This window comes from Camelus ferus, chromosome 9 (genome assembly GCF_009834535.1).
Source record: "Camelus ferus isolate YT-003-E chromosome 9, BCGSAC_Cfer_1.0, whole genome shotgun sequence".
Classification (NCBI taxonomy): Eukaryota; Metazoa; Chordata; class Mammalia; order Artiodactyla; family Camelidae; genus Camelus; species Camelus ferus.
In genome coordinates this window covers 79,681,914-79,707,829 of record NC_045704.1, presented here as the reverse complement: position 1 = coordinate 79,707,829, position 25,916 = coordinate 79,681,914, and the positions used below count along the sequence as shown (strand labels likewise).

General features: G+C 47.1%; 1 protein-coding gene across 3 annotated transcripts in view; it reads left to right on the top strand.

The window, feature by feature from the left end:
- The window catches only part of KCND3 (potassium voltage-gated channel subfamily D member 3), a 409,555-nt gene that overhangs the window by 182,887 nt on the left and 200,752 nt on the right, over positions 1-25,916 (top strand). The window contains exons 11-12 of one of the 3 annotated variants that reach the window (XM_032487334.1): positions 9,725-9,776; positions 18,130-18,217. The exons of 1 other annotated variant lie outside the window; for it this stretch is intronic. In XM_032487334.1, coding sequence (XP_032343225.1) covers positions 9,725-9,776; positions 18,130-18,217 — 140 coding nt within the window. The remainder of the gene's footprint in view (positions 1-9,724; positions 9,777-18,129; positions 18,218-25,916) is intronic. One more of the 3 variants, XM_032487336.1, reaches the window with a different exon arrangement.

The window sequence follows — 25,916 nt, the reverse complement described above, 5'->3', positions numbered from 1 at the left end:
TGTTCATTCATTTATTCATAGCTATTATGATTCTGTTACATGCTGGGAAATCACAATGAACAAGCAGACCCCTCCCCCAGAAATCTGCTCTAATGGAACTTACATCGTCTAGTGGAGAAGTCAGACACATGCAGAAGTGAAATACAATGTTGATGAGCATGGAAAAGAAAATACAGGGAGTGTCAGCTCTGGGGGTAGAGGGTACAATGTCATATAGGAGGTGGTCAGAGAAGGCCTTAGTGAAAAGGCCTAAAGAAAGGGTGAACCTTATCATGCTCAGGGGAAAAGCATTCCTTACAGAGGGAACAGCAATTGCAAAGACCTTGAGTTAGGAGTGTGCCTAGCAGACCTGAGGAAAAGCAAGGAGGTCACAGCAGCCAGAACAAAGGGCACAAGCAAGCCGAAGAGGCCAGAGGGGCTGTGGGGACAGGCTTGGTACGGCCTTGGGGGCCACTGTGAGGACTTGCGCTTTTCCCTGAGTGAGGATTTTAGCAGGGGAGTGACACAACCTGACACACATTCTAGGAGGACCACTCTGACTGCTGTTGAGAATAGACTTTAGGGGCTGGTATCACAGGGACACAGGGAGACCACTAAGGGAAGGTGGCCTGTCCTAGGATAGAGGGACTGAGGTTCTGAGAAGTGCTGGATTCTGGATATAATTAGAGCCAATAAAGTACAGCTGATAAGACTGGATGATGGATTGGATGTGGTGTATGAGAGGAAAAGGGAGTGAAGAGGACACTGAGGTTTTTAAAGGCTTGAGTATCCGGTAAAATGGACTTGCCAGTGAGCGAGATGGGAGAGACGGTGGGAGGAGAGGCTTTGAGGGAGAAATCAGGCGTTTGTTTGGGGGCAGGTGAAGTTTGCGATCTCCATTAGACATCAGTGGAGATGAGCGGTGAGAGTTCAGGGAAGAGGTCTGGAAGGAGAGAAAAACTGTGTATGAGCTGTCAGATATTTACAGCCAGAAGACTCGATGAGATCACTTACGAGTGAGGGTAGATTGGAGAAGAGGGGTCCCTGGAGTCCTCCAACACCGAGGAGGACACTGCAAAGAAAAACTGTGAAAGAAGCCATGACAAAGTTACCTGGAGTGGGTCAACCTTCATTCTTCACCCAGCGCTTTCTCCAATCCCTCACTCCCAGCATCTTCTACATCCAATGCCTGACATGTGAACACATGCACACACATGCACATACACTAAACACGATCTCCTGTCTCATTGCATTCCATGCCTCTGAGAAGAGCTCAAAGAGTGTGGACCGCCTTCTGCAGCCATGCACCGTGAGGGACAGGTTTGGACAGAGGCAGGAAAGTTATCTCCCAGGAGGTCAGCACCCTGCACTGTTATTTTTAAATTCCTTTCCTATTGTTGATTCTACTGATCACTGATAACACTGCTATGCCCATGGGAAAATTACACAGAGAAGACATTTCCTAGGTAAACTCATAGCAATATGAACTTGAAAAATAGTGTTTGATTTTAAAAGCCAGAAAAAGTATGGCATGATATAGATAAACAACAAGTTTCCACTGTACAGCACAGGCAACTATATTCAATATCTTGTAGTAACTCATAATGAAAAAGAATATGAAAAGGAATACATATAAGGGGGAGGTTATACCTCAAGTGGTAGGTGCATGCTTAGCATGCATAAGGTCCTGGGTTCAATCCCCAGTACCTCTCCTAAAAATAAATAAGTCTAATTACCTTCCCCGTCCCCAAATTAAATATTACAATAATAAATAATTTTTTAAAAAAGAAAAAAGGAATATATACGTATATGTATGACTGAAACATTATGCTGTACATCAGAAATTGACACTACATTGTAAACTGACTATACTTCAATTTAAAAAGAGAAAGAAAAAAACCCAGAAAAACTAAGGAACCCTCATATCAAAAGAATGAATCATCTTGTCCACGCCCTTGACTCTGGGGACACCTGAGCCTACCCTAAGTGACCAGGTTGCTGTCTACTCTGTTCCTGGGATCTCAAGGAGGGGTCGGGAAGGAGAGCCCTGGTGGCCCTGACTGTGTGCCACATAGCAGCCACAGGCGTAGCTGTGGCCATCTTCACTTTCATGCAGTTCTTTCTGATCTCTCAGCTAGGGTTTTTTGGCTTTGGGTTGAGGACAATTTCTCTTGCCTTATCCTCTAATAAAAAGAGCCTGTTGAATGGTGACTGGTCATTCAGTCATCCTCCCACCTGGCAGGTTGGCCATCCATGGTGGGACATTATACAGGACATCACCTGCTTTCCTGTGTCCCGAGATCTGCAGATCCCAGCAGCACACGTGGTGGGCAGGTTAAAGGGCCACTGGCAGTTTTGTCCCCAGTGGTCTGATTTGCTGATATGATGAGGATTGCCCAGCACAATAGCCAGTGGGGCCATTCCTTGAGAAAACAGGGAAGTCTGGGAAGAGGAAGGGACCCATCCCCTTTGTGGAGAAGTCACAAACGCACGTGTCCCAAATGAACCCCAGAGGGTGGAGATCAAATTAATACAATCTATTATTAGAAGAAAGTCAGACATAGCAAAAAAGAGCAGCCAAGGAACCCAGATGAAAACAAAGACTCCTCGTTCTGAGGTTCCATTAGAGCCCCCATTTTGTATAGCCACCATATGTCCATAAAGCAGCGGATTTTGGAAGCAGAGAACAGCTGACAGAGGTGTCAGTAACCCAATTTGTGGCTTGTTAGAATGTTACACTTGTTTATCAGCATTTAACCAGACAAGACATTGATGTTAACACAGTGGGAGGGAAGTTGCCTAGACCAATAGTATCCCTTGCTGCAAATTAATTTAAATCCTCTTTCCTTTGTGCCAGAAATGGTAGAGGTAATTCATTTCCAAAGTGTTGAAATGCCACTGAAAATGAGCTAGGGTAATAGGAAAGAGTCAGCAGCAGCTGAACAAAATCCCAGTTTAGCTTTCTTTTGGTAACCTCTCGTAAATGAGACAACGTGAGGTAATACGCTTTATGGCAAGGAAGAAAACAACAGGGTCTATTTAATTTGGGGAATGGGGGAGGGTTTCAGGGCTGGGACAGGAACGTTTCAGGCACAGATTTTTGGAAAACCATGAGCGCTTCTGTGGCCATGGCCAAGTTCATAGCCACTCTGCGCTGGTGGAAACTTGACAGTTTGTGTTTTGGACCTTTTGGCTTGAAGAGTCCAGGGTCTTGGCAAGGACAAGCCCTTTTATCAAGACTCAGTGAAATCAGTGTTCAGATCATTTACAAGATCTCTTCTCCCTGCGCTCGTGTCTGGTTGAGGCTAGGCACAGCATTATTCACCTCTCTGGTTCACACATCCCATTTAGTAGTCACATGGGGCACATGACCTGAAGTTGTAGTGCTTTCTGTTTTCTGCTCCTTGTTGTGTGTTCCTTTGGCTGTTTTATTTCCCCAGGAGAAATATCAGACATGAGAACTACGACTCAGGAGGACATAACCGCTAACGAGATTGATGTGATCATTTAGTTCAGTGCAAACTTTGTCTTTCCAATCATTATGTGCCCACGTTCTACCCAGGGGAAGATGCAGAGGGAGTCAGGGGGCTAAGTTACTCTGGGTTGACTAGGTCTTCCCTCAGAGGGTCCTGTATCATCTCATCCATCCCTTGACTCCCAGGCAGAGTGGGGAGAGGGAGACATCTGCAAGAGTTCCAAGGGGCAGAGCATGATTCCAACATCTGGCTGGGTTTATGCAGGCTGGGTCATTAGCCCCTCTCTATTCACGCCCTTTGCTGTGTGACTTTGCAGTTCTTCCCATAAAGGAATGGAGTATGTTTCCCCACTCCTTAACTTTGTGTTTGGCCATGTGGCAGCATGACAGTTCTGAGTGTAGGTTTTCAGAGGCATTGCATGTTTCCACTTACCTTCAGGTGCCTCTGCCATCTCCACTGGTCCAAGAAGGACGACAAGAGATACATGTTGCAGAGCTGAATCCCAACTTCCCAGCCAAGTCTGGCCAAGATTGGCTGACTGCAGGCACCCCACACAGCTATGAGCTAAGTAAGTGCTTACTACTGTATACTGCTGAGTTCTGGAGAGTCTGTTATATAGAAATAGCAAATGATAATGCCCCATTCAAACCAGAAGAGAGATTCTTATACACAAGTAGACTGATCCTTTGGAGGGAAAGACTGACCTCTACTTGAGGCATTATAAAATTAAGAGAGTCAGGGTATGTTTCCCAGGCCAATGGACTTCTTAGAGTGGAGGGCCACTGCACCATCACCAAGGCCTCCCTCAGCCTCTGCCAACTGGATCATCAGTCAAAAGCCTCAGCTTCACATGGAGAAGCCCTGGTGGGGTGTTCCCCATCCCCTTCTAGAGTCCTAGTACCATTTGTCTAATCCTCCCACCATCTCAGAAGAAAGAAACAACCTTCCATCTATTAGGAACCAGATCCAAACAATGGCTTCGGAACCTCCCTTAGGCTCCTTATAACAGTCATGATGGGGCAGGCTTCCAGATTAATACTTCCAGGACCCAAGGGCGAGAGGCATGGGAGATTCTTCGTTTAGGGGCAGTCAGCTGCCCAGAGATCCTCTTTCTGTGCCATCCAACCCACTGACAAAGCTGAGAGCTCAGGCCAGCCTCCCTAGTGGTCCTAGAGAGATGACATATCTCTGCCAAAGACTTCAAAATGTGAGCACAGGTCCCGGCAGCTTGGATGTGAGCTGTTTTGGGGATAAATACCTGGATTATTTATTTTTCCACTTATGAAAGCCCAGCGATTCTTACATTTCCACTAAGCACAGTTGGCATATAGCACAGAGCCTCATTTTTCCTGCTGTATATATAAATGGTCTTACCCTACCGAGGATCCCTGCTGCAAATGTATGATTAAAGGATTATAAAGGTGATGGAAATAGTAATCATGTCTGTTTTCAGACAGAGCCTTTCCCCAAGGGGCCCCAAATGGCTGTGTTCTTATTCATACCTACAAGGAAAGGGCATTTTGGTGGATGGGCCAATAGACCCCCAGAAAAGGTCAGATAGCAGGTTGCCTCTGGTTACTCAGCTCATCAGCTTCCAGCTTTGATGAGGGGTGTGTGTGGAGGGGAATGGGGGGGCATTGTCTGTCAAAACAGAGTTCAGAGCCTGTGGACACAGCATCATCAGGTCACTCGGACTGGGCCCGGAATCGGGACATAGCCACTGTGGGTGAGCAGATTAGGGACAGACCTAGCAGTCGGCTATGGGGCGGAGCAGCCCAGCAAGCAGATCATTATTTGGAAAAGATGTCATAGGAGCTAGACAGTCATCCTACCTGGCAGTCGGCATCAGCGAGGTCCAGCGGATGGTTTCCAGTTGGTGAACAGAGCACAGCAGAGAGGACCTAGAAAGAGGAGAGGTGTGATGGTTCAGGCTGGATGGCCTGGGATCTCAGCCTTGGCAGGGCTCTAGGACAGGGCTGGACTCCGGAAAGGATGGACCCAGAAGAGCAAGCCAGGGTCCAGGCCCAGAAGACCTAGAGGTAGGGCAGGTTATCATGAGAGTGGAGCCCGGAGCTCAAACTAGGCAGAAGTCCCACCAAAGCTGAGTCAAAGGCCGAGCAGCCAGCTTGATTGGCACTGAATCACCAAAACCACTCGTTAGACTCATTCTGTAGAAATAAAGGTCTGGTTCCAGCACCAGGGATGGAGTGTGCTGCTGGGAGGGTGGTAAGGGAGGTGGGGCAGCTCCTCAAAAGCCCATTGAAGTTCAGGCTTCTGGGGGTCGCAGGGACTTTAGATCAGTTCCAGCCAGAATTTTCCTTCCGTATAGAATCACAGAGTAGAACCAGTTAGGTATCAGGACAGAAGGTTGATTGAGTCCTAGCCCAGCTGCACCACGGCCCCCCTGTGGGACTCGAGCTGAGGAGCCTACCTGGCCCAGCCTCAGCTCCCTCACCTCCAGCAGAGACAAGTACCTCCCTGACTCCCTCCCACACACATCACTGTTATGAAGAGCACATGAAATAGCCTATCAAATCACCTTGGGAAAAAGTGTAATAGTAAGGTGTTGTCAGTATTATTATTAATCCGACACGTGTAGCATCTTCTCTCAAAATCGAATTTCCCAAGACTGATTTGCCAGTTTGAGAGCTCTCCAGTCCTTTGCCCTAGTCCCCTACTCCTGGATACTTTCTCATCCATCATTCCCCCGCAGAGATTTCATTGATCTTAAAAAGAGATAGAGCCATAGCACTTGAGAACTGGGGGGTGGGGGTGGGGGAGCGGTTAGCTAGTCATCACCTGATTAACCGTTTTATTTTAGAGATGTGGCACTAATGCACGCATGGCAGATGTCACCTGCTCGAGGGCACGTGGCTAGTGCCCTGAGCTGGAAAACACAGTGCCTGGCACACAGTGGGAACTCAGTATATGGAGCTTTTGTTATTATTCCAACGATATCATGCTTTCACTAAACAATCCATTTTGCTACTTATCAATCACTTTGATGAAAAGGTTTGGGATGGGGAATAGTGAAGACTGAAGAAGGGGGATGTCATAATTAATATTACAGAGGACAGTTTTAGGTTATCTAAGGCCACCTTAAATGCCTCCTCTTCCAGGAAGCCAAAGCTGGTGAGGGGCTCTTCCCATCTTCTCACTGTATCTTCTTATCTCTTGTCCTTCCTTATTCCATATGCTTAAACCAAAAGTGCTCCTTTACTTGCCTCTCTCTCTTTCTAGACTGCTGGTTCCTTGAAAGTAGGAACTGTGGCTTTCTCAAAGTGGAATCTACAGTGTTTAATGAATAATATGTGAAGCTGTGGATTTTAGTGTAGTTCAGGAATCTGTCTGATGCTTCTTAGATGTTCTTGATTTGTTTGAGCTCAAGGACCCAGAGAGTCTTGGACCAAGAACCAAAAAAAAACATTGTCCTCATCCCAGTTGATTTACATACAACCTGTATGACTTTAGTCAAGGCACATATATTCTTTAAGTTTCAGTTTTGTCATGTTTAAAAAAATAAAAGGGCTATCTATGAAAAGCAATTTGTCAATAACTAGTAAGTTTACAAAGGGACAAATTCTTTGACCAAACAATTCCTCTTCTAGAAATTTATCTTCAAGTACACTCACAGACATCCTACAGACAAACTTCCCAACAGGTTATTCATTGCAACATTATTTGTAAAAGTTAAAGATTAGAGAGACTTAAATAGGCTTGTTAAATATACTAATTTATATAATAGAATACTATGCAGCCACAAAAAGAATGATATAAATCTATATATACTGATATCAAATAATAACCAAAAAATATTATTAAGTGAAAAAAATACAAGGTGCATAACAGTGTGTAAAGCAAGCTTTCCATTTGTATAATGGAGGGAGGTTATATGTGTGAATTTTCTTGTGTCTGGAAGGCTTCTCAGAGACCTGGTGACCATTGGTTGCACCAAGGGGGGGGCTGTGAACAGAGGAGAAGGGCTTTCCACTGTATAGACTTTAGGACCTTTTGAATTTTGAACCATGTGAAAATCAATAACACATTTTAAAAGAATATCAAAAGAACACAAAAAAAGAATGAAAGTCCCAACCCATTCACGCAACTGTTGTGAGAAGTGTCCAGTGAGACTGTTGCTGCTCCCAGGCACGGTTGTCCCCTTGCTGCTGAATTTGAAATGGGAAGCTGTTTTCCAATCAAGATCCTGTCCTGATCATCCACAGGGATCCACAGCACAGCCTTCTAGTAACATTTAGGTAAAATACTGCCACTCTCCATTACCAGAACTCCAGTGAGGAATAGAAGGGGCAAGGCTCTCCCAGGACGGTCCAGGACTGGAGTCTAGGAGCCCCGGGACACCCAGGTCTGGGGTCAGCTGGCCTGCAGCACACTCTTCCTGTCTTATAGAGACTAAGCCCACATGGGCTTTAGAGGTTCAACACATACACAGGGTAAGGCGGCCTGAAGCACAGGGAGGACCAAGGAAATTTTGTCTCTGTGGCTAGAAGGATTTACTTTGTCTCCTTTATCCTCTGGCTGGTTCTCTTTCTAAAGATTTTTTTTTTTTTTCAGTTGAAGTATTGTTGATTTGCAATATTGCCTTAGTTTCTGGTGTACAACATAGGGATTCAGTTATACATGTATATTCTTTTTCATTATAGGTTATTACAAGTTATTGAATATAGTTCCATGTGCTGTACAGTAGGGCCTTTTGTTTATCTATTTTATATATGGTAGTTTGTATCTTAAAATCTCAAATTCCTAATTTATCCCTCCCCCTTTGGTAACCACAAGTTTGTTTTCTATGTCTGCGAGTCTGTTTCTGTCTGTTATTAAGTTCATTTGTGTCATTTTTTTTAGATTCCACATATAAGTGGTATCATATGGTATCTGTCTTTCTCTGACTTACTTCACTTAATATGAATATCTCTAGATCCATTCGTGTGGCTGCGAATGGCATTATTTCATTCTTTTTTGTGGCCAAGTAGTATTCCCTTTATGTATGTACCACATCTTCTTTATCCAGTCATCTGTCAATGGACATTTAGGTTGCTTCCATGTCTTAATATTGTAAATAGTTCTGCTATGAACATTAGGGTGTATGTATCTTTTCGAATTAGAATTTTCTCTGGATATGTGCCCAGAAGTGGGATTGCTGGACCATATGGTAAGTCTATTTTTAGTTTTTTAAGGAATCTCCATACAGTTTTCCATAATGGCTGCACCAAAGTACATCCCCACCATCAGTGTAGGAGGGGTCCATTTTCTCCACACCTTCTCCAGCTTTTACCATTTGTGGACTTTTTAATCATGGCCATTCTGACTGGTGTGAGGTGATATTTCATTGTAGTTTTGATTTGCATTTCTCTGATAATTAGTTATTTTGAGCATTTTTTCATGTGCCTATTGGCAATTTGTATGTCTTCATTAGAGAAATGTCTGCTTAGATCTTCTGCCCATTTTTTGATTGGGTTGTTTGGTTTTTGTTGTTGTTATTGAGTTGTATGAGCTGTTTGTATATTTTGGAAATTAAGCCCTTGTCAGTTGCATCATTTGCAAATGTTTTCTCCGATTCCATAGGTTGTCTTTTCGTTTTGTTTATGGCTTCCTTTGCAAAAGCTTATAAGCTTAATTAGGTCCCATTTATTTATTTTGGCTTTTATTTCTATTGCCTTGGTAGACTGACCTAGGAAAACATTGCTACGATTTATGTCAGAGAGTGTTTTGCCTGTGTTCTTTCTAAGGTTTTATTGCTCTTAGAGTTAGGAGGGAGATTCTACCTTAGGGAAGGTAACTGTGAGCTACAGACCAGAACCAGCTATATTTCTAATAACTGACTGTCTGACTATGATCAGACATATGAAGGACAGTGAAGAGAACCACTGACTCTAAATGTCTTCCCCAAGGACGCCTGGAATCACACCATTAGCCGTTTACATGTTAATCGTTGTCATCAATGTGCAGATCCTCTCTTTAAACTTTTTTTTTTCCCCCTAGGAAGGATAATATCTTTGAAAGAATTAACCCAAAAGAACATTCTTCCATTGATTCAATGATTATTGAATGTTAATTCATGCCAGGCCCTCTATCAAGTACCTGGACCTATAGGCAAATAAGACAATCATTGATCTTAATAATAAATATCACAGCAATGATGCTGATGCTGATAAAATTATCATGGCAGGCACTTTTCTAAGCTCTTTGCATGTATTTGCATTGAATTCTTGTACCAAATTTGAGTAGGTAATGTTATCATCTCCATTCATTAGATGGGGAAATGGAGACACAGATTTAAGTGACCTGTCCAAGATCCCAGAGCAGGTGAGTGAACTGGTGTATAAACTTTTTTATCTAACAGATATTTTTCTAGGAAGAGACAATAGCCAGGAGCTGAGGCCCTAGGTGCTGTCTCCCCAGAGATGATACAGATGAGACACCTGACAATCCTCAGGCTAACTCCTCCCTGGTGATGGTGGAAAGGGCTCGTGGCTGTACAAGATTTAAGGCGGTACAAGAGAAACTGATCAAAAGAGCAATCAATGGACACCAGCCAGGGTGCCTGGGGAGCTCAGTAAACAGAAGAAGCCAGCAGAGGGAAAGGGCCCAGGCTGAATCAGTATCATCTAGGCTGCACTTCTGCGCAAGTTTTGCCTAAAACCAGCACAAGGCCTGAGGCTCAGGCATCCAAAGACCAAGGGAAACGAGAGATAGAAATCTATCGCTGGCAGCAGTATGGAAGTTGAGCGAGGTAACGAGAAAGGACACATGATCCAAGGGATGCAGCCACATGAGGAGTCAGCCAGCGTGGGAGGGAGACGGGAAAGGCCTGCAAAACCCTGGATGAGTCTTTTTTTTCTCCCCACTGGAGGTACTGAAGATTGAACCCAGAAGCTTGTGCATGCTAAGCATGTGCTCTGTCACTGAGCTATACCCCCTTGCAAAATCCTGAACCACACTCCGAAGTTGAGCTCAGCCAACTCAGTGGAACTGGAAACAGGATGCCTTGGGTCTTGCTGAGTGTCCCCAGTCTCTTCCTAAGTGGCTCAGAGCTGGACTGATTTCCAGGCCGGAAACTCAGTTCAGGACATTGAACTCAGGCTGATCTTGGGCACTTCTCCAGCCTTGCTCCCTCCTCTTGCAGACTCTGGATGTGCTACTGAAACGGGAGATAGTCCCTTCCTAAAGCGCTCCCTGGGACACAGAATTGAGCCCTGAATGGTAACTTCATTCACTTTCTGAGTTCCCTGCCAGCTCTTCCCCCTGCCGAAGTGAAAGCTGTGTGCTTACAGGGAAAGCCAGTCTCCCTCCCTCTGGACCTGATCTTCTAGGACCTGGGAGGCCGGAACCATGGAAGCAGGAAGAGGGCCGGGGATTGGGGCGAAAACAGACTCAACTGTCACCAAGTCTCAGCATCAGGACCGGGCCCAGAGGACTCATCTGGGATCTGGGAGCGGAGGGGGAAGACGAGCTGTAGTCTATTCTTGAAGAAAATGAAGCCTGTTTTTTTCCCTCCCTGATTAGCATTTTTATTGCGTCCCTCCTATTCGCTCTGCCCGCTCATAATTAAATACTGCCCATGGTGTCTCGTCTGTCTTGGTAATGTTCTCCTGGACACCAATGAATTGGATTTTCTTTATGGACTTGCTCCACTGATAGAAGATAAGACTTAAGTTCTATGCGTCCCCTGGCAGGGTGGGTCGGCCCTGGGGCTGCCTCGCATTGAGGTCAGGAGCTTCCTCCTAGTGACTCTCTTGGAGTCTCAATCGGAGATCTTGGAGGGAAAATTTTAAAAGCACCAGGCCTTCTTGTCCTCAGAGCAGCTGCCTTGGGGGATGCCTCTGGGTATAAGGCAGCTTCCTCTGTTCTGCTTAGGGAGGCCTGAGGCCCAGAGGCAGGCAATGACTCTGGAAGGTTAGAAAGAAGAGATGGGGAGAGAGATGAGGCTTTCGAGGAGGGAGACGAGACTTTGGCCAGGATTCCAAACAGATCCCTGAAGGCTGGTTCTAGTCCCCGTACTCCTCTCTGCCTAACTCGTTCTGTTCATGTGACGCACAGTTTGGCCATGACTGTGGCCCCTCGGGCCACCCCCCTCTGTGTCATCATACCCCAAGCCTTCCTTGGCCTGCTGTTCTTTTGCCAGCCCCCTCGCTTCCCTCCACCTCGTCCCCATCCCCGTGTCCTCAGAAGTCTCCATCCTACTTCCAAGGAGCTGCCCGGCATTCCCCACTTTCCCCTCCATTCTGCCCTTTAACCAAAGCTCTGTTTCTCCTCGTGTCCGACTTGTGCCGGGATAGAGAGTGGATGAATCTGCCTTTGAACCTTCTCAAATGCAGGTTTATCCATCTAGACCAGCGATTCAGTGGTTCTCAAAGTGTGATCCCCAGACCAGCAGCATCAATTTGCATTTCGGATCCTGTTAGAAATGCAAGTTCTGGAGCTCCGCCCCGAACCCTAGTGAATTAGGAACACTGAGGGTGGGACCCCGCAACTGGGTTTTTACAAGCCCTCGCCCTCCTGCTGCACACTCAAGTTTGAGAGCCACTGCTCTAGACCAGTTTTCCACAACTTCCTCTCAGCAGCATCTTCTCTGAAGCCCACACTCTCTGCGTATTGCCTTCTACCAGCCTGGACCAGCCTTCCGGAAGGAGACTGCTGCCCTGCCTCTGACCGCTTTCCCCAGAGCTGTGTTTGCCTCCTCTCACATCCCTGCGCCTCGCCTTCTCCCTTGGCAATGTCCTCTTCCCTCGACACATTAGCTGTCATCTCTGGGCTGATGATTTCCACATGCACATTTCTAATGAGCACCACTCTCCCAAGTGCTAGAAATACCTTCCTTCTGCCTATCAGGCATTGACCTTGACTATAGCAAACTCCTTACCTACTCATCCCAAACAGAGCTCCCCAAACTGAGGTCTTGGGTTCCTTATTTCAGTCTATTCCCCATCCCCGATTCTACTCAAGGAGATTTTTCCAACTCTTCCATTTCCTTCAGCACTCGCCCCTCCCTCCTGCACACACACTCCCACAACCAACCAGTCACTGGGGCCCACAGATTCTGCTGCTCCCCCTTCTTGGCTGGGACTGTCTTCACTGCTAGTTCAACAGCCCAGTTCAGGCTCCCCTCTCCCAGCTCCCACTTCTACCCTCCCTTCTCACTGCTCTTGTTTTTGCTAAAACACGGTTCTCACCATCACAGTCCCTCGCGTCCACAGGATGCAACGCAACTGGGCTTTCCATCATCCGGCCCTTCCTGCCTGGCTCCCTGCTGATCTCCCCGCTCTGCCTGCTCTCCCACCGCTAGACGCTGCTCATTTTCACACCTCTGTGCATCTGCTCATGCTCTTGTCTTTGCCCAGAATGACTTTCTGTCTCAAGAGCTGCTTCTCACCCTTAAACATGCAACTTGATGCACCCCATCTCGTGTGCACTCTTCCCAGACACCCCTTCCCTCTCCCCCCGGCTCTGAGCTCAGGAGGGCATTGCTCTTGTCCTTCTGATAAGTCACACCCTCTGCATCGCTGATTTGTCATCCTTCCCATACTGATCATTTCCTCGAAAGTCTCCATTGTGCCTCAGTCATCATCATCTTTCCAGGCCAGAGTGCGATTTGCAGCACATAGTGGGAGCTATATTGATACTTGTTTAACTTGCTTGATCCAGCTATTACTGAGAAGACTGAGACCTGCAAACACACCATCACACATAATCCTCTATCCGCTTTTTTTGCTCCTCCCTTATCATCTCAGGAAAGTGGCAGTGGTTGGGAGCAGGATCTGTCATTCCCCCATGCTCCCCAGCCAGCTCTGAGACACTGGCTCCTGCCCTCCTCACTTCTCTTCTGTGTCAAAATTTCTCCTGTATGAGAATGGTGGAGAAAATGAGCAGGATTTACCCCTCAGGTCCCACCCAGTGAGGGTCCCATTCTGCCTTCAGCTCAGTTTGATGAACTCCCTCCAGCAGAGGAAGGAGGAAAGGAGTATTTCCCACAATCCTGACCCTGGCTGGACATGCTTCTGCAATCGCGGAGTAGAAATGTGCTATCAGGGGGCCTTTCTTGTGGCCCTGGATTCTGAGCTACGGAAGGACGTCCACACCCAGAGACAAGCAGTAGTGCCTAGAATGCAATCAGCGCCCAGCCAGTGTTTGTTTAATGACTAACAAAATGCTGAGGAACAGAAGAGGATCTCAGAGACCTTCCCCCTCATCCCCAGAGCTGCCCGCTCCTGCCTTGCAGCCTATCTAATCCCAGAGTCTCTATGAAGAAAAGAGTGAGGCAGCAAAAAGGAAGATGGAGAGAGACTTGAAAGGAATATTTTTCCATGATTCTCTCCTCTGTTTGCCTCTGAGGAGAACCTCTGGATCAGGAAAAACATACAGGCTTCCTGGGCCACCAAACCCTCTTCATTCTTGGCCTCAGCTCTGGGCTTATGCCCTTCCAGACTATGGACAGAAAGAGGTAGACAGACTAGCTTGGAGACAACTTTAAGTGAATTCAATTACCATAGCAACCAAAACCACCAGAATGGAGATTAGGCTCCAGACAGCAGTGATCCAGGCATCCAAGGCAGGCAGCAATCCAAAGGCCATTGCTTGCGGGACCAGAGGAAGGGGGGGAAGGGGGACCCCAGCTCAATCTACCCAGCATTCCCATTCACCTGCACTTTCTGGGACGCCTCAGAGCTCTAACCTGCAAAGGAGCCGGCATTCATCTCTGCTGGCAGCTGCAGAGACCTGGCAGGGGTGGGGGGTTAGAGGAATGAGCAGGTGCTGGCCTTCTGCTGGCCTCTCGTTTCCTACTGTGACCTTCCATGGATGGGCAGGGAAGCAGGTGGCCTTCTGCACATCTCTACAGAGTAAGATGCAAGAGTAGGAGCTCTGGAGTCAGACTCTTTGGTTTTAAATTCCAGCCCAGCTAATGTTCTTGAGAAAATTGCTGAACTTTTCTGTGCCATGGTTTTCTCATCTGATAAATGGGGATGACAGTATCTGCTCATAGAAGTGCTGTAAGAACTAAAAAATAAGAATGCTTATAAAGCCTTACGTAGCACAGTGTGTGGCACATATTAAACGCCGGGCAAGAGTTTGCTGTCACTGTGTCACTGCTGTTGTTAACAGTTTCATGATGATGATGAGGGCTCCAGGCACCAGCCCTTTCTGGCTCTTGTCTATTTCCCTGCTATGAACACTTTGCTAGGGCAACGCACCAGCCTGAGGCAGGCAGAGAAAGTTCCCAGGAAGCTGACAAGCTGGGACATAGTGGTCAGTCCCCTTTTGCTCCAGAAGCTGGTCAGAAACCCAGAGGGACTGTATGGGCCACCTGGCAAATGACTGTAGGCCTTGCTCTCTGGGGACTTTCTCTGGGCCCACCAGTGTGGTCAGCCAGCTGTGGTCAGCCTGGGGGAATCTTGGTAAGAACAAAACCCCAGATGGTCTCATTCACCTACTCTTTTTGTCCCAACAATGTTAAACGTGTCTATGATCTTCAGCCCAAAAGAACTGTTGCTTTCTCTGAAGGTGGGTCCCCATTAAAATAGGGATAAAAATAAAGGCTGATTTCAGACAAATAATAGATTCGTTCACATGGAACTGAGGGCAGAGGTAGGCACTGCCTTTACGCCCCTCACCTTGTGTGTTCATGGGCTTTATTTCCCATGTGTCTGAGGGTAGAGATGACTCTCTTTGACGATGCCAAGAACTTGGGACCATGCTGGGGAAGGTGCATCTGGTCCACCTCCAGGGAGGTGCCCGTTCATTCCACAAGCATTTTTGAGCACTAGTGATAGTTAGCCCTTGTCCAGCTGCCGGAGAAGCCAAGATGAATAGGACTCAGCAGTTCATCTTGGTGGTGATGAAAGACCTCAGAGAAACACACCATGAGGTGCTACTGGACAGGGGAAGCGTGGGGAGGATGCCCGGGGCAGTGTGGCTGAGCATCGGAGAGGACTGGTATCTGGACTGTGCTAGAAGGAGAATACATTTTGCCCAGTGGAGAAGGAGGAAGGACTTTGCAGGCAGAGAGAACAGCAGGTGCAAAGAGGGAGTGTGAAAGGGCCTGGTGTGTCTGGGGGAGGTGAGAAGTTTAGGAAAGATAGAGCGTGCGCGCGTGTGTGCGTGTGCGTGTGCGTGTGTGTGTGTGTGTGTTTGCGTGCATGCATGTTGGGGAACGATAAGGAGGTGGAAAGAAGTATGGCAGGAGATGAGACACAAGAGTTAATCTCTCCTCTTATCTCTTAAGAGATGGGCAGTTCTATCAGCCTCTAGATACTGTGGTCTGCTATGCTGGACTTGGTCTGGGCTTATTTTGGAAATTCATTCCCCTACAACCAAAGGAGTTGTTGAGCTGGTTTTAGAATCCCAGCCTGTTTCTTAGAGTCTGCATAGCTTGAAGGTCTTGAATGTCCCCAGCTGACAGATTCCTCCAGCACAGACAGCTCTGTCTGGAAAGGACCCTGAGAGAGAACTCTGACCCATCCCCACTCCAGGGAAGGGCTGCACCTACACCCCCAGCCGGTTCTGCTTTGCAGCCCCCTGCCCCAGACTGGCATGGTCACCTGCTCAGGCATCACAGCCTGTTCTGGGACCCTGTTTTCCTGCTCTACATCCAACCAATCAGAGTCTTGATAATATTTACCTCCAACATATTTCTCTCACGCGCCCTCCTCTCTGTCCATCCACCGCTGCCCTAGCTGACACCCTCAGCATCGCTCCCCTGGAATCCTGCAATAGCCTGCTAATTGGTCCCCCTGCTTCCCATCTGGTCCTACTCAAATCTGTCCTCCACACTGCTGGGCCAGGGTGGGTTTTTCTAACAGAGATCTGACTGCACCGTGCCTCTGCCTGGAGCCCTTCGCTGGCTCCCGGTGGCCTGCAGGATAGAATCCATCTCCTTGGCTTAGATTTCCAGCCTCAGGCCCTGCTTTGTCCTGCCCCTAGCCTCACATTCCAGGCACATCTGTGCTCTTTGTAGCCTGGCGTCTTTGCCGCTTGCTGTTTGCTTCTTCTTCTTCGCTGTTGGGCTGATTCCTTGTCCTCTTTCCAGACTCAGCTCAGGTGTCATCTCCTCCAAAGCATCTTTCCTGACCTCTTGGGCTGGACCAAGCACCACCCCCATGCTTCCCTAGCTCTTTGTGTACACTGCTGTCACATGTCCTAGCTCTGTCACTAGGCAGCTCTGTGATGCTCACCTCCAATTCTTCATCTGAGAAATGAGAATAATCATAGATCTTTCTCATGAGACTGAGAATTTGTAAAGCTAGCTCCTCTTCACACCTCACTGACCCCCCAGTGAGGTTAGTAAGCCTACACGTGAGTGCAGTGCTCACACCCACTACCTGTCTTTCTCTTTAAACCGGGAGCTCTGGGAAGGCAGGGTCTGTGTCTTATCTTGCTCACCTCCATGTGCCCGGATGATAATGAGTGGATCTTCAATAAGTACGTGTTAAAGGAATGAATGGTTTAATAAGTGTTTGTTGAACTAACATTAGTCGATGAAGACCTATCAGTTGAATTAAAATGTCTATTGAATGCCAGGTGCTGGGCTAGGGCTCCCCTGTTAATACCTAGGTGGGATGAGAGTACAGATAAGACAGTGCACACTCACCTGTCCTGGTCAAAACTGCACCTGGAGTTGGGACTTCAATTCAACTGATTAGCATTTGAGTTGGATGAGATGAGAAGTAAAAGGAATTTCCCAGGGAAAACCTGTAACTCGCACTCCCTCACATCCCTCTTCACCACCCCACAGCTGTAAGCAGCACTGTAACCCACTGAGAAGGCTGTCCTGTGTTTCCTTTTTTATCCACTTCAGGAATCTGTAGCAAAGAGAGCCGGCTAACACTGAGCCTGTATTTGCAAAACTGACTTAGGTGTTGCTTAGGATGTTGAAAGCTTACCACTATGGGAATTCCGGTTGGTCTGGATGGGAGGAGGGTCTGAGGAAGAAAGGGTATTCACCCTCTTGTCAAGAAAGGACAATCTTCTAACTTTTTAAAGCATGTGTGATTTTTTTTTTCACACTGAGCCGGGCTGTCTCCATTCTTTATGACTCTGGGCATGATTTAACACATACACTTAAAAAATGGAAGAACGACTTCTTAAATTTGCAGTAAATGTATTGTTCAATAGATTTGATTTACTAGTTATGAGCTGTAGAAGAGCCGCCATGGCGATTTATCGTGATGTCTCAGGAGTTGGAGTCCACTGCTTCTATCTGCTCTAATGCCCATAAAAATAACCCAGTGAAGGGAAGACCCACCATGCATCTTGGCACCAGCTTGGATTGTAACCGCCACACCCTACTCAGTATATCAGGGTCCCCTTCCAGAGCATGGCAGGATGGGGGAGAGGCAGGGCACGTTCCATGGATTTAGAGGCATTTGTTCTGAGCTGTTGGTTGGGGTCAAGGAGCAGACCCTTTGGGCATTGCAGCTTGTGGGAGATTTATAAGGCTCCACTTGCCTCCCTGGTGACTCTGTAGAGGAATTAAATGGATGGAAAACCTGTGTGTGTGTGTGTGTGTGTGTGTGTGTGTGTTTGTGTGTGTGTGTGTTGAAGGGAGGAGGGACTGAGACATAATTTAGAGGGATGTAGAAGGGTCAGTCTCTTGGGAAAAACCTCTGCAAGACAGTCTTTTGATTCCTAAAGCGACTGAAAGCATCTCCTTCCTGTTCTCCAGGGAAGACTTGAAAGTGTGGGAGGTTCTATAGCTGGTTGGAGGGCCAAGAGAGAGAGACAGCAGAAGACTGTCCCAGGCTGCGGAGCAGGTAAGACCTCCAAGGAGAAGCATTTCCAGGCCTAGCCCTACATGTAGGCATAGCTAAGCAGAGGTGTGGAAGCAGGAGAGAGTTCCCGCAGGAGGAACAGCCTGAACAAACACTCAGGTAAAAGGAGAGCTGGGGGTTTAGAGAGCTGCAGCGCTTCTAATACGGCAGGAATACAGGTGCAAGGGGCCTAGGACCACAGTGGAAAAGCAGAAGATGAGGATTCGATGAGAACATAAGAGATGTTACGGTGTGCCTACTTAATTCAAAGGGCAATGGGGATTCTGAGAAGGATTTCAACCAAAGGGCAACATGTTTGGACTTCGTGTTGTGAAAAGATCACTCTGGCTGCTGTGGAAGACGGATTGAAGTACTTACTGGACTCCTTGATTAGGCTTCCATTTTTGGAAAACTCCCTGCCTATCCTCAGCTTAGGCCAAGAAGCATATCCCTGGTCCCCACCCAGTCTCTTGGCATCCGCTGCTTAGCACCTTCATGGATACTGGGGTGAGAATGAGATGCTGCCCCTGCTCTCAGAAGACACAGTCCAGTGAGACAGACAGGGCTCATTCTGTTTGAGGAAGTCATAGGAAAGCATGTTACCAGTGAATACAGGAGGGTCACAGATTATAGCAGGAAGGTTAACTCAGGGAGGCAGGAGCAAAAAACCCTAGGTCTGGGTGAAGGGAGAGGCCTGTCATGTCTGAGGAACCCTGATTGCTGGCTAGACCATCCTCTGTCCTCTCATGAGCAGCACCTCTAGCTTTTCCGTGGGGATCTGGGGAGAGGTACATTGAGAAAGCTGTATCTGTCTAAGACCTGTCCAATAGAACTTTCTATGATGATGGAAATCTTCTCCATCTGTACCTCCAGTGTGGTAGCCATGAGTCACATGTGGCTATTGTGCACTTGAAATGTGACTAGTACAATTAAAAAACAGATTTTTAAATTTAAATTAATTTTAGTTTTAATTTAAATAGCCCCAAATGGTTAGTGGCTACCATACTGGCACAGATCTAAGATGTGAGATCCTCAGAGACAGTCCTACTAAGTGCTGAGCGTGTAGGAGATTCTTGTAGGTGATTCTTATTTCTTGTGCCTGGAGGCAGTATGGTAGAGGCCAAGACCTTGAACATTGGTATAGTCAGACTTAGGGTTTAAATCTTATCTGTGCCACTATATTGGTCAGGGTAGGCTTACTAGTTTAACATACATAGTCAAATTCCAGAGGCTTAACATAATAAAAGTTTATTTTTTTTCAATCATTTCATAGACCACTTCAAGTTAGGGAGGGTCTCTGCTCCACATAGCCACCCAGGGACCCAAGATCCTTCCGTCTTGGGGCTTCACTCTCCTCTAGGTCTTTGAAATTCTCTCCTTTCAGCCAGTGTATGGAGAAAGAAAGAGAGCATGTAGGATTGCTCTATGTCTTTTATGGAACTAGCTTAAAACTACCTTGGCCAGAATTTAGTCACATGGCCAAGCCTAACTGCAAGGGATCCTGGGAAATGTAAATGCCCATGAAAAAGAGGAACTGAGCTGGATTAGCACCTAGTCAGTTTCTGCCACAGGTACCCACTAGCTGTGTGACCTTAGGCCTTAGTTTTCTTGTCTGTAAGATGGGAGTAAAATAAAAATTGGTGAGAGTGAAATGCAATAACGCATGTGAAAAATGCTAAGTCCAGCAGGGATTCACGACTACGATTTTTGCCTCTCAGTTTGGGTCTCATTTCAGTTATTGGGCAGCAGCCCTGCTGACACCAAAAAGCTGGCACACAGAGGTACCCCTGCATGGCATTTTATGCATGCTCCTTCCTCCCCAAGGAGCAGGACAGAGTATGGAGAGAATTCAGTAAGCCCTTGAGCTTGCCTAACCCAAGGACTACCCCTCGGGCAGAGATGTAAGTACTGGCCAAATGTCCTTAGCATCATGCGGGTTGGTAGAAAGAGATTTCCTCCTCTGGGGAGATGGATTTTGATAGCTGTAAGAGGGTACAATGACTGATACATTTACAGGTCAAATTATATGATATCTAGAACTTGTTTCAAGATTATTGGGGAGTTGTGATGAGTAGGGGTCCAAGTAAGACATGATTGGCCTTGAGCTGGTAATTATCAAAGCTCAGTGGTGAGTTCATGGTGGGTGTATTATACAATTCTCTCTTCTTTTGTATGTGTGTGAAAGTTTCCGTAAGAATTTGTTTAAGGGTGATGAGGGTTCTACTTTAACAGGCTTTGCAGGGAAGTCCAGAAACCTCTTACGACCTTGCCGTATGGGGACAGTAGCTTGACTGTTTGTTTACCTGTTGACTCACCAAAGCAATTAACAATTTTGCAGCTGGGTCTGCCACAAAGGCAGAAACACTGAACCCCAGCCTTGATCTCTGAAGAAAAAATGAACTTGAGTATGGTGTCATAGATGGGCAGAATGAGCTGTGTCTCTTTACCAAGAGGAGGTTGGTAAAAAAAAACTGGTATACAGATCATCTCATCAGAACACTTTTGCAACGGCTGGAGATTTTTATTTTCTAGCTGCAAAATTTAGAAACAGCCCACCCTGTTGCTTATAGTTGTGTCAATGGGGCCGGTTTTGTAAGTGGACAGTGACTCTGTGGAGTTGGGAAAAGCCTCCTGTCCCCCAAAACTTCCCCCATTACTCTGATAAATGCCTGAAATCCCACCCACCCTATTTCATTGCCTTGGCTTTTATTATCCTATTAAAATGTGAATACTGTATCTCTGGACAGGATCGTCACTTACATATTGGTTTAAACGATTTATCAGTTCTTGCTGATGAGGGAATGGAGAAAAATAGGCACTTGAAGCTCAAGGCTGCAGAAATGGGGTGTCACAGAATGAGAGAGAGGATCCCATAGAAAAAGGTGCCTACAAGCAATCTCCTCTGACCTCACACATTTCCCAAAGTCTTGGTATAACCACATGGGATAGGGAGGGGATAGCTCAGTGGTAGAGTGCCTGTCTAGCATGCACAAGGTCCTGGGTTCAATCCCCAGTAACTCCACTTAAAAAATAAGTAAATAAACAAATCTAATTACCTCCTCCCCTAAAAAAATAAAAATAAAATAAAAAGAATAACCACATGCAAAGACCTTGAGTGATCTGTATGAATTTCTTCACAGACAAGCACTGTAGAGAGCTGTGTCTTATCTTAGACTTAAAAGAACTAGTTTCAAGCATTTGTAAAGTCAGTTACAAAGTAATAATAACAGCCAATATTTTTATTTATAATTGCATATGAAACATGTTATATGCATTATCTAATTCATTCCTCATGAACCCTATGAGTCAAGACCATCACTATGATCCATTTTACAGGTGAGATAACTGAGAATCAGAGAAGTAGAGAAGCTTGCCCAAGGTCACACAGCTTGTAAATTAAAGTCAAGATTTTAAGCCAGGTCTATCCCAAGCCTATGTTCTCACCACTCAGTCTCTACTGTCCCAGGTTTCCTGATGTGGTTTACACACAATTTTATAGTTCAAGTCCAGCGAGCTTTGGTCTTGTCATTTCTTTGTGTCAAGGCAAGGTTTTGGCTAATGGGTTTTTTGACAGGCCCTTCACTGGGTTTTATGTCAAGCATAGTCAGAGCTGCAGGCAACCCAGGTATATTTCCAAGTGACCACATCCTGGCTATTTCCATGGAGGGGATATTCTGGGGATGTGATTGACATTGTGCCAGAAAGGAAAGAAAAGAGTTCCCTAAAAACCAATCTGGTTCAAGAGCAGAACACTGGCCAGGTCTCTGTAGGCAGCATTGACTGAGGTTCTCTTTGTAGATCCAAAGAGGCTGGAGGAGGGGGGCTTTGGGGCTCTCTTCATTTAGGATCAGCCAAAAACTGAACACCTCATCCTTTCTCTCTGTCCTCATGACAGTGCTTACGCTCAATCAGGTAGGACCTGAAGTCTAACCAGTTGACAAATGTATTGCATATTCTCAGTTACGCACAATCAAGGGAGCAATGAGAACGAAAGAATAAATTCCTAGTGCAAAGTTGTTGAGCATCTACAATGTGTCAAGCACTGAGCTGGCAGAGTCAGAGGTGGCTATGATGTGGTCCTTCCTTAAACAGCTTAAAGCCAGAGAGGGAGGCCACCATACAGACAACTAAGGTAATAAGGTAATAAGAACTATATTTACAGGAAGGACCATGGGGCCCAAGTAGGGAGTGGCTAGTTCCCCCTGAGGTGTGGCGCTGAAACTTATCAATACGTCTTACGTGACTTTTGGGCTGGGTATTGAAGGTCTGGTGTTGAGTGGAAGTTTGCTAGGAAGACGGAAGGAAATGGGAAGTGGTGGAGGCCATTTCTGGAAGTATGTATGTACAAAGGCACGAAGGTGTGAAAAAAACATAATTTGGTCAAGTAGCAGAGAAAAGGTCTGCGAGCTGAAAAGAATCATGTGTGTCAGTGGAAGAAGGTAAGACCAGAAAGGAAGTGCAGGAGATGACATGATCAGAACAGGGTTTTTTATAGGGAATGATCTTTTGCAGAAGGTTGAAGGGGAGTGGTGAGATGAAGCAGAGGGGTGCCCGTGTGCAAGGATGGAGACACGCAGTAGGTGGTTGGCTATGGCCTGCACCTTCAGCCTCTACCAAACCTCCTCCAAACTGTCACTAACAGAAACTGAACAGATGAGTAGTATTTTTTTTCCTTCCAGTGCCTGGTTCTTCTTCTCATATTTGCTTTCCTTTTCTCCTCCCCTCCTCTTCCTCCGCCTAGTGTCTCACTCTGAGGGAGGTCCTGTTGAGCAGAAGCCTCCTCCGCCCCAACCCTGGCAGGGCTACATACATATCACACCCCCACCCCCACCCCAGGATCTGCCTGGGTTGGAACAGATCTCCTGGAAGGACTGACTTGCGGGAGCCAACTTTGATGACTTCTCATTTGCCAATACTGGTCTCAGCACTGATGTGATGACCACTCAGGCAACTGCTGGCCCCAGAATGGGGTTAGTGCTGCAGGAAGTGAGTGTCCCTCTGCTCCCTCAGGAAGAACCAATGGTTGTGGGAGCTCAGCCATCAGGGCCCCCAGTGTTGGATGGTACCTCCTGACTTGACCATACTGGACAATCTGGGCTGATCCCCATAAGTGAACCCCTGGCCTTCTGAGGCAGAGCCAAGCCGAGGGCATCCTCTTAGGGCAGACCCGCTATCTGACTGAGGGGGCCACTCTACTCTCAGAAGAGCAAAAACCCAGCAGCCCCTGGGGAGTGGCAAGAGGGAGGGTTCAGAGCTTCACTCTAGGTGTGCAGCCTGGGAGGCATCAAACATCTTCAGTTTTCCCATCTATAACATGGTGGTGATATCCACGGTACAAGATTACTGGAGACCTAGCAAGGAGTCCAAGATATGGCAGCTCCTCAACTTAAGACTCATATGTTAAGCCTCATACAACCCAAGGACTTGCAATGTTGCTTTGGATCCCATGGACAGCCTTCCTATGCTGGGTCCTTTAGAGCTCCCCGTCCTGTTAGTGGCTTCCTGAATCCCTAGGTGTGGGACTTGGGGAAGCCACTTAACCTCTTGGTACCCTGATGAGCTGCTTAGAGACTGAGACAAAATGAACTCTGATGGCCGCTGAGTAAGGGCTCATATGCCCAGCTGTGGGAATAAGGGTAGGAGGCAGTGGCAGGGTCAAAGCGAGAGGACCTTGAGCCCAAGGGGAGACTCGGTGAGAATGAGGGGCCACCCCTACTGAGCCCCTCACTGCAGCTCTACTTTCATAAAGCTTTGATTTACGTAGTTAGGGAAAAAAAGAGAGGCTGAGGCCACATGGGTATCTAGGGTCCTTACTTACTCCTCCAGCATAAAACTGATGCCCCTGGAAATGCCCCATGGGCTTCTGACATGGTCCAGCCCCTTCCTTATCCCCATTCTTGTGGCTCTTCCTCTATTCCTTTATCATCAGTCTCTCTCTCGGGATTTAGGGAATCAACCACCTCTACAAGGTGAACTTGACCCATTGTGGGCTGTGGCCTGGCATTTTTATTGTTAGATGCACGGAGGTGTGTGTCTGCCTGTGTCTGTGCGTTCAACCCAGCAGATCCACCTTCCTCTCCAGGTAGATTTCCTCACACTTCATGCTCACATCACTCCTGCCTTGAACAACAACGACCAACGATTCTATTGTACCTCCTACGTTCCAGGCGCTGTTCTAAGTGCTTCACCTGTGATAATTATTTATGTTCACAAGACCCTATAAGGTAGGTAGTACTATTCATTGCTATTTCAGAGATGAAGGAATCATGGCACAGAGAGGTTAAGTAGCTTCCCCAAGATCACACAGCTAGTAAATAGTGGTGGCAGGTTCAAATCCAGGCAGTCTAACTTCAAATCTGTTTTTCACCTCCAAGATACACAACACCCTGAGTGCAGAAAGCTGGCAACCCTCAGAGGTGTGGTCCCACTTCCAAATTCCTGCCTCTTCATGAGGCAAACTGTTGAAGTAGGCCAGCCACAAGCAGTGAGGCGGGGAGCAACCCTGATGGACATTGAGGCACAGCTTCTAAGTGGGAGCCCCAGCAGAGCAGCCCTAGGAGATGCTTGCTCAGACACACCAGCCCGTCATGTCAGCAGACTTGGAAGCTGCAGGATTTGGAGCTGGGCTGCCTCCTACCTCCACAGTCCACACGGTGACAAGTTTGGCCAATAGCGGCCAGAGCCAGGGGACTAAAGAAGAATCCTCATGTGTGCACAGCTTGGAAAGGACACACACACACACAGAGCACAGTCATCCATAGAACACAGTCTTTAAATAAAAAAGATAGCCTGAAATACACCCTGAGCTCACATGCACACTCTCTCTCTCAGACACACACACACACACGCACGCACACAAGCACGCACGCGTGCGCACAAGCGCAGCCAGGGCCACTGGACTGACTGAACTAATGCCTTAGCTGTGCTGGTGGCAAGGGAAGGAATTCTAGTGCCCTGGCACCTCCTGACTTTCAGTTCCTATTTAAAATATCTGAATTGGGAGCATCGACAAGCTCCCAAATTAGCTTTTTAAATAGAAGCTGAGAGTTAAAGGAAAAGCGGCCGTGTCATGGGGGAAAAGCAAGTGAGAATCCCGGCCAGGCCAGGCCAGAGGCAGAGAGGGGAAAGGCGAGGCCAGGCAGTGTTGGAAAGATGCAGTGGAGAGCCAGTGGGAGAGCATCTCTAGGGAAGTGGCTCCTTCCGCTGCTGGGGTCAAGGGGGCCTCCCTTCTACCCATCACTTGCTCTCTCTCTTATTTTCCAGGTCACCTGGTTATGAGAAGGGCTGGTAAATAAAAACCACACTGGCCTGGACTAGAAATTCAAGTCTTTCATATTTCCCTCTAGATCTTCTCAACAGAAGGGAGAGTACAGTCTACAGCTACTTCATTTAAATGATGAGATGTGAGCCTGGGAGGAATGCGGCCACGTGTGTGTTTGGTGGTGGGAGATGGGGGGTGGGGAGTGAGTTGGTCTGAATTAATGTCCGGTCTTCAAACAGGTCTGACCAGGCACAGGAGAGCACAGTTGTCCCATCAGTATACTTTGGAGAGGGAAGGATGGTTCCAGCTAACTGTTCCCAGAAACCTCCAAGCTTTGGCGGCAGACCCAGCCCCTGAGCTACCTGAAAGAAGCAAAACACAGATGGGAATGCACAGAAGTTCAGTTCTGGGCAGAAATGAAGTCTTGGGTTTTAACTCTCC